Below are 13,459 nucleotides of genomic sequence, written 5' to 3'. Positions count from 1 at the left end.
TAAAATTAAAACCACAATTGCCGTGTCAGCAGTAGCAACATAGACAGCAGCCCGTTCTGTACATAATATTTTTTCTCTGATGAGGTAAAATGCTGTTTTCAAATCAAACACAAAATATTCTGACTCTGACCCTACTCAGTTAGCAGGAGGGTGTGTGAGAATTGTGAATCATTTAATTTTGTACTTTTTATTTCAAATGACTAAGAAATGAGTTCACCACAACGCCATAACGGCCACTTACTGAATTTTACATGCAATTACTTTTGTATATATTCATATAAAATGTTATGGGACAAGTTATGTGGCTGTGTATTTCAGTTAGAGAAGTAGAGATTACAATAGGGCAAGTCAGCCTGAAGCCTATTTCAGAAAATGTTGACAGGCCCCTATTCTGCAGCCAGGCTATGATTTAAGAGCGATAAGTGATTTCCATTTTCTAGATAACTTCTTAATTAAACCATTGAATATCCTACTCTAATTTAAAGTACATATTGCCGTTTGGATGTTCAGTACCCTTGTGAATACCCTTCAGACGTTTTGGTCACAGCACCTAAGAAGGCAATTTGTTTTACGTCAGCACTTGGTTTATAGTGTTGTCATGTATACTGCTTTGCTTTTTCTGGATCTGTCTCTGACTCCACCTGCAGCTTGTTAACTTTCTGGAGTTTAAAGTCCATCCATAACATCAATGGACACCCCAACGAATTTACTTCTCTGTCAACTGGCCATTTGCATCTACAGATCCAAAAGCAGCTGCTTGGCAGTGTCATAATAGAACTGCCTTTTCTTCCTTAACAGAATTTGAGACACAGACACAATAATACTTGCCAAACCTCAAGATGTATACCAAGACAGGAAAGTGTTCAATAATTTCTTTAAGGGGCTGCATCATTTTCTCTGTGACTGGATTGTGACAAACAATTTGTTTTCCAAGTTGGCAATTAGCAATGCACTTAATTTATCCAGCGAATGGCAGATATAGGGCTAAATCTTTCTGAAGTGCCAGTCTGTCCAATGCATAGCGGTAATATCCACGTAAGTCCAGAAAAGTGGACTGTAACACATTCATGCCTTCTGCTCTGCATTAGTCCTGACATTTTATTAAAAAAATTAGGTACATTCCCTGAGAATGCAGCACAGATTGGCAATGATCCATCTTCAGATCTGAAAAGCTAAATGGCTGGCTGTTCAGTGTCAATATCTGCCAGCCATAAAGAAAGTGATCTAGTGATTCCTTGTGCTGAGTAATGAGATGGCTGTCCAATTGTTGTCAACTCATTTGAATGGAGTTACTGGAATATCCTCTTATCTAAAGAAAAATATTCAGGGGTTCCCACACATTCGCAGGTGATATGTTCCAAGACCTATTGTGGATGCCAGAAACTGTGAATATTAGCGAACCTATCATTCAAACAGGAAACTCACCTCCTCAACAGTCCCCTGGAATTTTTTCTGCAATGTTCCATGTAATACTTTTGGGCTGTGGTAACCACAGATAACTGAAACCATGGAAACCAAATTCCAGGATATGGGGGTTCTACTGTACTGGCATTGGAGACAGACCAGAGAAGGCTGACTCAGTTGATCCTAGTTTTGGAGGCATTTTCTTCCGAGGAAAGATTAAGTTGGGCTTGTATTCATTGGAATTTAGAAGAACAAGAGGAGAAGTCACTGAAAAATATAAGATTTTTAGGGAGCTTGACATGGTAGATGCAGCAAGGTCGATTCCCATTTATTCAATTTATTATTGTCACATGTACCAAGACACAGTGAAAAGTATTGTTTTGCGTGCTGTCCAGACAAACCACCCCTTACATAAGTACATCAGTGTAATAGAACAGAATGCAAAATATAGTACTACAGTTACAGAGAAGGTGTAGAGAGAGATCAACTTTAATATGTGAGAAGAAGCTGTTCTTGAATCTGTTGGTAGATACTTTCAAACGTTTGTACCTTCTGCCTGATGGAAGAAGTTGGAAGAGAGTGTGACAAGGGTGAAATGAGTCTTTGATTATGTTAGCTGCTTTCCCAAGGCAGTGAGACATGTAGACAGAGTCAATGGAAGGAAGGCTGGCTTTCAAGATGGACTAGGCTGTGTTCACAACTCTCGATAATTTCTTGTAGACTTAGGCAGAGCAGTTGCAAGACCAAGCTGTGATGCATCGGGTAGGATATTTTCTATGATGCATCTATAAACATTGGTGAGTCATTGTGGACACGTGGAATTTCCTTAGCCTCCTGAGCAAGTAGAGGCATTGGTGTGCATTCTTGACTGTAGTGTCAACGTGGCTAGACCAGGATAGATCATTGGTGATACTTACACTTGAAGGTCTTGACCACCTCCGCCTCAGCACTACTGATAAAAACAAGGGGGGGGGGGGGGGTGTCCTCCATTCCACTTCCTGATGTCACTGACCAGCTCCTTCCTTTTGCTGACATTAAGGGAGATATTGTTGTCTTTACACCATGCCACTAAACTCTAAACTCTTACTTATACTCTGCCTTATTGTTGTTTGAGATCCAACCCACTATGGTGATATCATCAGCAAATTTATAAATGGAGTTAGCACTGAATTTGGCTGCACTCTCATGGGCATATAAGGAGCACAGTGACTAATGTAACTTCCCTGTGGGAGAATCCACAAACAGAGGGCATAAACTCAGCATAAGTTTAAGACAGAGATGTGGAGGAATTCTTTTCTTTCAGAGGGTAGTGAATTTGTAGAATTTGTTATTGAACAGAGCTGTTAAGGTAATCATTAAGGTGGTCAAGGGTGATTGGTAAAAAACAGCAATGTGGAGTTGAGAATGATCAAATCAGCCATGATCTCATTAAATGGCAAGGCAGACTGGAGGGGCTAAATATCCCACATCTGCTTCTATATATTATACAGCGTTGTTCTGTGAGAAATATTCAATACCTCCACTGTTTCCTGTGTCTCCCCTACTGCCCGGCCACGGTCCCTCATCACATCCAGAAATCTCTGTGGAAAATCAATACCCCAGCATTTTGTAACCAGGTGAGGAAGATGCTATAGTTTGGCACCCAATCTAGCTATAAGCACAACCCGAGGTGCTTCAAAGAGCAGAATTATCGGTATTGCAGTACTCAACATCACAGCTCAACTCAGAGGGAGTGTACACAGGAGCACCAGAAATAGGAACAGGTGTAGGCCATTCAGCCCATTGATGCTGCTCCACCAATCAACTAGATCAAAATTGATCCTGTACCTCACTGCCATTTTCCCCATTGCTCCCTATACCCCTTGATATCTTTAATATTTAGAAATTTATCTGTCTGGAATAAACTCAATGATTGAATCTCCATACACCTCTGGGACACTGAATTCCAAAGATTCATTACTCTGAGTGAAGGAATCACTCCTTATCTTAGTTCTAAATGGCCTAACTCTTATTCTGCTACTGTAACCTTTGCTTCGAGGTTCTCCCAACTCGAGGAAACATCCTTCCTGTATCTGCTCTGTTGAATCCTATAAGAACTTTGTATGCTTCAATTCAATCTTCTCTGATCCTTCTAAATTTTGGAAATTATAGGCTCAATCTCCTCATAGGATAATCATGTCACCCCAGGAATCAGTCTGGCGAATCTTCATTGCATTTCCTCAACGGGAGTACATTCTTCCTCGAGAATAAGACAAAACGCTACATAATACTCCAAATCTGGATTAGAGTGGTGCTGGAAAAGCACAGCAGGTCAGGCAGTATCCGAGGAGCAGAAAAATCGACATTTCGGGCAAAAGCCCTTCATCATGAATAGAGGCAGGGTGCCTGCAGAGTGGAGAGATAATACAACAGTTTGATGAAAAATGGAGAGCATGCAGACCTAAACATGAGCTGCCATGTTGGGAAAGTTGCAAGACAGGGCTCATTTTTGATTTCTTGCTCATGTATGGTCATCTGTTGGACTTCCTATTTTATCTCTCCACTCTGCAGGCACCCTGCCTCTATTCCTGATGAAGGGCTTTTGCCTGAAACGTCAATTTTCCTGCTCCTTGGATGCTGCCTGACCTGCTGTGTTTTTCCAGCACCACTCTAATCTAGACTCTGGCTTCCAGCATCTGCAGTCCTTGCTTTTACCTATAATCCTCCAAGTGCATGTTCATCAAAGGTCTACACAACAGCAAGATTTCTTTGCTTCTGTACTCAGAATGACAATAAAATCTCTAAGGCAGTTAAGTGCTCACTACTTAAACTTTGGCACGAACTGCACAATAGGGTGAGATTAAAGCTAAGGACTCCTTGGAGGTGAATTCAAGAAATGCTGCATAATTAGCAGACTCTAATAAAAATGCACAAGAAAAGCCACCTGGGGAGTGATCTTAAGTAGTCACGTAAAACAAAGTTGTGCCCCACTTGCTTTTTTGACTTCCTATGCTGGTTGATAAAAATCGAGGAAAATAATAGTTTTTTTAAGAAAGCATGGTTCATTTTATTGAAGGTTGTCGATCTTCAGGTATCATGGCTTACAACTGTAGCTGTGTGCCTGTATGTATGCTAATCTGCTCAGGAAGTGCAGCAAAATTCATTTCAAAATAAAGCGTATTCAGCCCTTTGTGCAATTTACACTCCAGTCACACAGGGGGTAAATTTCACTTCAGACATTGTTACTTTATTGCTTTCGTTTTATTCCTTCCTGGGATCTTTTCATTTTATATTTTTTTTCCCACTGCTTCCTCATTTTGTCCAAAATCATCACTGTATGAGTCAGTAAGACAGATGGAACGCAGACTCAGAATGCTGGAGAAACTCAGCAGGCCTGTCAGCATCTGTGGAGAGTTAATGCTTTGAGTCTTGTATGACTTCTTCAGAACTTCAGATGAGGGATGTGTCTATGCATTTTGTCTGTTTACGTTCAGACCCTAAACAGAGATAAGCAGCGCATTGAAAGTCTATATCCGAAGTACAGCATTTCTGCAGGGTACACTCCACTACAGTTGTAGAATGAAGTGAACATTGTTGGAGTTGGATTTATTGGCAATTTTGCAATAAATTTTACTCGTTATATCTTATATAGGTTTGAAACGGCATCCGGGGAAGTGACTGCTAAATGTTGGAGGCCTGCTTTACTTTGGTAAAATATGGAATAAAATTGGAGAGAAATGAATCGGAATTTTATTAAATGGCAAAAAGATTAAAGAACAAAAATGTTGAAAAGGTCCAGCTGTGACATAATGTGAACAGTAAATATGATAAAATCATTAGAAAGATATAAGTAGTTATGTACACAGCCTTCAAAATTGCCAAAAGCATATTATATTCGAGGCAACTATTTGGTATAACATGGAAGAAAGTTTTTAAAAATACTGTGATCCAAAGCTTGCTGTAGTCCTTTTTTTTTACTATTCCTTTTCTGTAGTGCTCTGTGATTTTCCTTGAACAGCTCCTTCTGCTGCCAATTCACAAGCTCCATACACTTCCTACCCCCCTTTGACCAGAAGCCCCTGAGACCTTTTTCTCAAACACTGCTAATTATGAAGAACTGGATTACATTCCAGTCAGGGTCAACACTGCTGTTGTACAATGTTCCTTGCTACACGTCAGTATAAATTCACCAAGGGCTCTTTGTGTTGTTTAAACAATACAGCAACTTGTGCAAACAAGGAATTCAAATTAAAGCTGCCTAACTTGGGTTTTACTTTGTCTCTCCTAATAAAAATCACCTTGTTCAGTTGAAATGACAAATTCTAGTTATTTTGTACATTTTCAGAGATACAGAGAAGGAGTAGCTCAAAACGTTCACTTGATTCCAAACATGCTTTTTCATGCCAGTTACAAAGTATTAATGCGATATATCAAAGAGAAATATTGTCACATATGAGATTTCTAGAAACACTTTATCGATCGGTAAAAATCATTTTCACATAAATTGTTAATCAGATCAATTAGTTAGCCTCCTAACATACCCATTCAATAGAGAACAAACAATTACAGTCACAAATCTTAATGAGCACAGTTGATCAATTAACATGATGAATCACCCCAACTTCAAACAGAAACACTGCTGACACCACGTAATTAATGTGTAATTGTAACATAACATTTCCCATTAAGATCTCGCCATGTTGTGGCCTGACAGTATATCTATTGTTTCAGAAACCTAATGCTCACACATTTAGGTTTCAATGAGCACAGATAGGATTTATTTATTCCTGACTTTGTCAGTCTCAAGGATCCAAGCAGGGGTAAAGTTGCTTGTTTTGATGAAGACGACAGAAAACAGACAGAACAGGAACTCAGTTTCTTGTTTATTCATTCATGGGGTGTGAACATCACTGGCTGGACCAGCCACCAGTCATAGTTGCCCAGAGGACAGTTAAGAGTCAACCATAATGCTGTGGGTCTGGGATCCCATGAAGGAAAGACTAGCTGTGGATGGCAGATTTCCTTCCTTGAAGGACATTAGTGAACCAGGTGAACTTACTTTTAATGACAATTTGTTTCATGGTTATCATTAGGTTATCTTCTTATTTTAGATTTATATTTATTTCAAATGTCACCATCTACCATATCACCAGATTGTTTGCCTAGATTTCTGGATGACTAGTCCAGTGACATTACATTACACCACTGCCTCTTACCCAGGGGTAACTCTGCTAATCTTCTCTGTAAAATGACCACAATGCCACTCATCATTAGTTTCAGATTATTTTATGTTCAACTGCAAAAGGGGCATAGATATACAAGAGTTGCATAATTGGATCACATACAAACAGCAAAATACTGTGCAAACTGGAAATCTGAAATAAACACTGCAAGGATGAGCCAACAGACCAGACAGAATCAGTGGAGATTAACAAAGTTAATGTTTCAGGTTGACATGGCTTTTCATCAGAACCATTTACATTAGATTCCCAAGAGTGTGGAAACAGGCCCTTCAGCCCAACAAGTCCACACCAACCCTACGAAGAGACCCATTTCCCTCTGACTAATGCACCTAACACCATGGGCAATTTAGCATGGCCAATTCACCTGACCTGCACATCTTTGGATTGTGGGAGGAAACCGGAGCACCTGGAGGAAACCCACACAGACACGGAGAGAATGTGCAAACTCCACACAAAGTCATCAGAGGCTGGAATTGAACCTGGGTTCCTGGCGCTGTGAGGCAGCAGTACTAACCACTGAGCCATCGTGCCACCCAAGTCCGTTACTACAAAGAAAGGTACATGAAAAGTGTTAGTAGCTATCACCTCTTCACAGAATTCTTAAGCTAGAAGAAAGGAAATTAAAATATCCAGACCTAAAAAATGAGATGAGATAATTTCCTGACAACTTGTCTGCTAATGCGTCACAAAGTGGCATTCAATTAGATTCATCCATCCTGCTCCTCTCCCAGTTAGACTGTTGTTAACATGATGCCCAAAGTGGCATAAAGATTGCTAGACATATATACCCCTACACTCCCTTATAGACGCAATCTATATGGACTTCAGTAAGGCATTCAACAAGGTTCCCCATGGGACACTGGTTAGCAAGGTTAGATCGCATGGAATACAGGGAACTTCTGTATTCAGTTCTGACATCTGGATACAGAACTGCCTCAAAGGTAGAAGACAGAGAGTGGTGGTGGAGGGTTGTTTTTCAGACTGGAGGTCTGTGACCAGTGGAGTGCCACAAGGATCAGTGCTGAGTTCACTAGTTATCATCATTTATGTAAGTGATTTTGATGTGAGCGTAAGAGGTATGGTTAATAAGTTTGCAGATGACACTAAAATAGTGGACAGTGAAGGTTACCTCAGATTACAATGGGATCTTGCTCAGATGGACCAATGGGCTCAGGATGGCAGATGGAGTTTAACTTAGATAAATGCAGGGTGCTGCATTTTGGAAAAGCAAATCTTAGCAGGCCTTCTACACGTAATAGTACGGTCCTAGGGAGTGTTGCTGAATAAAGAGACCTTGGAGTGCAGGTTCATAGCTCCTTGAAAGTAGTCACAGATAGATAGGATAGTGAAGGCGGTGTTTGGTATGCTTTCCTTTATTGGTCAGAGTATTGAGTATAGAGGTTGGGAGGTCATGTTGCGGCTGTACATGACATTGGTTAAGCCACTGTTGGAATCTTGCGTGCAATTCCAGTCTCCTTCCTATTGGAAAGATGTTGTAAAACTTGAAAGGGTTCAGAAAAGATTTACAAGGATGTTGCCAGGGTTGGAGGATTTGAGCTACCGGGAGAGGTTGAATAGGGTAAGGCTGTTTTCCCTGGAGTGTTGGAGGCTGAGGGGTGACCTTATAGAGGTTTAGAAAATCATGAGGGGCATGGATAGGATAAATAGACAAAGTCTTTTCCCTGGGGTGAAGGAGTCCAGAACTAGAGGGCATAGTTTAGGGTGAGAGGGGAAAGATATAAAAAAGACCTAAGGGGCAACTGTTTCACACAGAGGGTGGTACGTGAATGGAATGAGCTGCCAGACGAAGTGGTGGAAGCTGGTACAATTGCAACATTTGAAAGGCATCGGGATGGGTATATAAATAGGAAGGGTTTGGAGAGATATGGGCCAATGCTGGCAAATGGGACTAGATTAGGTTGGGATAGCTGGTTGGCGTCGACGAGTTGGACCAAAGGGTCTGTTTCCATGCTGTACATCTCTATGACTCTAAATGTGTATTGTGAATGCTTTGTGGGACACCAACGTTCTGTCCGTAAAATGACCCCAAGCTTCCAGTTGTCTGCCTCTTCAACACTCCGCAGTGCTCCCACTGCTAACATTTCTGTCTCAGGCCTGCTGCAGTTTCCAGCAAGACACAGTGCAAACTGGAAGGAAAAACCTCCTCTTGCGCTTGGGGACCTTTCAGACATCAGGACTCAACATCGAGTTTAATAATGTTAGTGCATGAATACCTCTTTCCATGTCTTTTACCCATCCTACAACACAGGCCCTGTCATGACATGGGTTGCTTGCAGCACAACCAACCCTATCCCAAAAGCCCTGTCATAGAATCACAGAATCTCCACAGTGTGGAAGAGCCCATTCAGCCCATCGAGTCAACACCAACCCTTGGAAGAGCATCTCAATCAGACCTACCTTGTACTCTAACCCTGTAACAGTATATTTCCCATGGTTAATCCACCTAGCCTGCACATCCCTGGACAAAAGTGGGCAATTTAGCATGGCCAATCTATCTAACCTGCATATCTTTGGACTGTGGGAGGGAACCGGAACACCCGGAGGAAACCCATGCAGACACAGGGAGAATGTGGAAATTCCATACAGTTGCCTTCGGGTGGAATTGAATCTGAGTCCCTGCTAAACACTAAGCCACCATGCTGCCCACATCATCAGCATAAATACTACCTTGTCCTGTCTACTATCAGTTCTGAAGAAAGGTCACTGGACTCGAAACATTAACTCTGCTTCCTCTCCACAGATGCTGCCAAACCTGCTGAGTTTTTGCAGCTATCTTGGTTTTGTTTCACAATCCCAGCACCTGCAGTTTTTTGGTTAATTTAAAAGATTGCTAGAACTGAGCAACTAGTTGGGGATTCCTGCAGCAGAAACAACCAGAGTCCTTACCTATAATCACAACAACACAGCATTCTCAGTCATATGGCATCCAACATACTTTTACTTCTATTTAAGTGAATGGTTGACAAAGCAGATGTGTGACCCACCTCCTCAGAATTGTCGCATCCAAGAAATTTTTTCGGTTCTTTTTTTCAAAACAAAATCTTTTGGGGAAATTAATGCAGAATGCCGATGGAACTGTACACCAAGAGAAGTCAAAATCTTCAGGGAGAAGGGGACACTAGTACCACAGTGTTCTTCAAACTGTTCATCAAAGCTAATCATGCTATAAAAACAATCATTTATTTGAGATACTGGGCAGAGATCCTGCCTGCCCTCACAAGTCAAAGAAAAAGTAAAAGACTTCCACTTGTAAAATATCACAGGACATCCCAAAATGCTTCACATCCAAGTAAACACTTCTGAAGTGTAATCATTGTTATGATGTAGGAAAATCAGCAGCCAATTTGCACACAGCAAACTCCGACCATCAGCAAAGTGATAGTGAACAATCTGTTATTCTGATGCACAGAATGTTGGCTAGCTCTCAGGGCTAACAGCCCTGCTCTCCTTTGAACTAGTGACGAGATTGTTTACTTTAATGTCTGATCCAAAAGATGCAGCGGAGACTGTGCAGCACCATTCAGTATGCTATCAGAATGCTAGTCTAAATTTCTGCACCAAAACTGACATGGAAGATCCCATGGTAGTATCTGAAGAAGGATTCTCCTGGTGTTCTGGAAGATATTTTTTCCTCAATCAATGTCTAAAACTGATGATCTGGTTATTTGATAACCATTTGCATGGAGGTAGCTATGTGCAAATTGGCAGCAATGCTTCCTACATTATAATAGTGACTGCACTTCAAAATCATTATAAAATTGACTACAAAGTGGTTGGAATGATCTGAAAGTCACCATTATAAGTTCATTTTCCATTCCTCAAGCTACCATTTAGGAATGAAAAATAACTTTCCTGGCATTTGTCTCATTGCACGAACAAAATAAACTTTCATTCCAGCTAAGATCAATTTGTGCAACTCAGGCTAAATACTGAACCTAGGGCCTTTTTTATCACTGTGTATTAGCAGTCCATATACCACTTAGCTCCAAATTTTATAGAAAGCATTTAATACATAGAATATATTCTGAAAGATGCTAAACATTGCAAAGATTACTGCTTGTTTGTATGTCTTTTTCCAGCTTTGTAAACAAAATATTCTAAGCATGCATCATTTCCCAAAAGCATAGAAGGAATTCATTTCCAATATCTCATTTGAATAAATACCCTCGGTCGGGAACATTAATCTGTAAAATACGGATGGCTACAGGTTCTCTCTCTCTCTTCTCTGCTGACTTAGTTGAGCAGCTGAAGGCTGGCTGAGGAAAATTTACAATCAGCACCAGCCTGCCCAGATGGTTCGATGGGTGAATTCACTGCCTCATGTGGTATCTAGCCACACAGATTAGAAAGTTCACATCTTCAGCCAGCTTAGGACATTCTTAAGACCCTTGGTAGAGACATTAGTGTTAGATCAGGGGGCCTGCAGTCATGTGGACACCACAATATTTTTGTTTCTTCAGTGTTGTCAACTGTGCACTGAGAGCAGAGAGAACTAATGTAAGGCAACAGACTTGAGTTGTTTCAGAAATGAGAAGCAACAATGGAGCTGGGTCTTTGCCAACTCCAAATGCATGGACTCTCAGGGATGAGGTTTGCTTCTTTCTGTATTTCATAAAAGATGCTGAAATCAGCAAATTAGTATGCAAATGTAACTTCCCTTCAGAATACTAAATACTGTCTTACAGAACTGAAAGCCAAGCTTCAAACAAAACAAACCTATACAAATACGTGAAACTGTTCCAAAACCTTTAAAAGGAGAAAACACAATGGTTTTGCAGGGTAGCTCTCGTGGGCACATTAAGTTAATGACTTAAACCAGATTGCTGTAAACTTCACCACTGGACTTTTACATCTTTGCCTGGAATACAACATCAGAACTCTGCATTTCACCTTGATCTACAACTCCACTGTTTCCACATTTCTTACCATTTCACTTCTCTGGATTGCAAGTGTAGTATTAATGATCAACTGAACCAAAGGTTGATCCCCTTTGGAGTGTGGCCCATCTTTCATATTGAGGTCAAATTGATAATCATTTCTACCAATGAATTTTGCATTTGTTTGCAATCCTATTCTTCATCAATAGGGAGAGCATTCCAAGAAACTTTTAAAGGAACTGATCCACCAAAGAGAACAAACAAGGCCTTTCTTTAACCTCCATCAGTGCAGTGTTCTCTCAGTAGAGTACCATGCTAGATTATAAATTCAAGTGCCAATGATGAAACCTGAATCCAGGACATTCTAACTCAGAGGTCAGAGCTACTACCAAGTCAACACGGACATCAACAAACCAATGCATTAAGTGCTTGAATAATATTACCAAATGTAATTTTTAGGCTATTCTTTTTCAGGTAAAAATGCATTTTAAAATCTGCGCCTCATAGTCTATTGCTTGTAATTCTGTTTAAGTGCCTATATACATTTTTTTAAAATTAATAGCTTTACTGCATTTGGTGATTCAGATAATAATGAGATTATTAAACTCTAAAGCAATTTTGCAATTTCATGCAACTAACCCATATTCAATTGTGGGCTGTGTTGGTGGAAACATTTTACAGCTGTGTCTGGTGTAACAGCAGAAGGTTTAACAGTTGGACCATCAGAATGCATGATGAAACCAAACGTGGCAGAAAAGCTCCAGAGAAAGTCAAACTGCTCCTTTGTTTTAAAATGCATGTGCATTGGGAAACACTGTTTATTAACAACATGCTGAAAGTATAGAGCAGTGGGCTTGATCAAGAGGCTTCTTCAATCTTTGGTTTAAATTTTAATTCATTCTCTAATTTCTTGAGGAAGCCTCAGTGCAAATACAGTCCTTATAAAACTAAACCCATCACTTTAGCTCTTCCTTGAAAAGTAAATAAGTAGTGGGTTAATACTGGGGTCGAGCATGCTCAGTTGGAAAAGGTCTAAAAGGCTGGAAAACAGAGACACTGGGTTTTTGTAAGCATAAAGGATTGTGCAGTTAACTTTCTCACAGTTCACTGGCACATTCTAACTCTGACATACCAAAGCTCCTTTCAGAATGCTAACAATCTTGGAACACACTCCGAGCCATCAGTGAATTTCATTATTGTTGCCAGCTCCTTCAGTATTGAGATAGTAATAGCTGGCCCAGCTAACCTATTAGAAATAATGGGGAGAAACCTCTAGTTTCCAGACATCTGAACATGGCTTCTTAAGGTTTGCCAGTTTGCAGGATGTTACAGGCTCCCACAAAATGTTCGGTCGTAAATGGCTCCACTCTAGGGGTTGTTTGAATGCTCCTTAAAGTTTCTTCCATCTCCTTCTGGTGTTTCTTCAGATGCTTTTGCAAAAGCTGTTTGTCAGGAGAGGAGTAGACACATAAATGGCACCCAAAGGTCTCACCCGTGTGATGCCTACGCACATGAAGGTCCAAACTCTTCTTTTGGATGCTGCACAACAGAGGGAGAATCAAAATTAATTAAATTTATCATTTCAATAGACATTTGTACTGTATAATCTATGATGCGGAGGAGCCGGTGTTGGACTGGGATGGACAAAGTTAAATATCACACAACACCAGGCTATAGTCTGAAGGATTTATTTGGAAATACTAGCTAACTAGTTAACCAATGAAGGAGCAGCACTCTGAAAGCTAATATTTCCAAATAAATCTGTTGGACTATAACCTGGTATTGTGTGATTTTTAACTATATAATTTGGACAGAAGCAGTGCCATTTTGCCTGGTTTTCGCAATTTCCCCCACTTACAGTATTTGGGATACATTCCAAAGCTCCATGGCAACACAAAAACACCCTGCACTAGTGAGCATGCCTGTTCCCAAGTC

General features: G+C 40.5%; 1 protein-coding gene and 1 long non-coding RNA gene across 2 annotated transcripts in view; one reads left to right on the top strand and one right to left on the bottom strand.

Moving 5' to 3' along the window:
- The window catches only part of LOC148141126 (uncharacterized), a 136,304-nt gene that overhangs the window by 120,908 nt on the left and 1,937 nt on the right, over positions 1 to 13,459 (top strand). The window lies entirely within an intron of this gene.
- The window catches only part of LOC122564502 (uncharacterized), a 44,125-nt gene continuing 35,136 nt past the window's right edge, over positions 4,471 to 13,459 (bottom strand). Inside the window, exon 7 of the mRNA XM_043719479.2 lies at positions 4,471 to 13,063. Coding sequence (XP_043575414.2) covers positions 12,826 to 13,063 — 238 coding nt within the window. The 3' untranslated portion in view covers positions 4,471 to 12,825. The remainder of the gene's footprint in view (positions 13,064 to 13,459) is intronic.

Source organism: Chiloscyllium plagiosum, unplaced genomic scaffold (genome assembly GCF_037043375.1).
Source record: "Chiloscyllium plagiosum isolate Xiang-an unplaced genomic scaffold, Cpla_swu_hap1 HiC_scaffold_34, whole genome shotgun sequence".
Classification (NCBI taxonomy): Eukaryota; Metazoa; Chordata; class Chondrichthyes; order Orectolobiformes; family Hemiscylliidae; genus Chiloscyllium; species Chiloscyllium plagiosum.
This window is presented reverse-complemented; position numbering and strand designations above follow the sequence as displayed.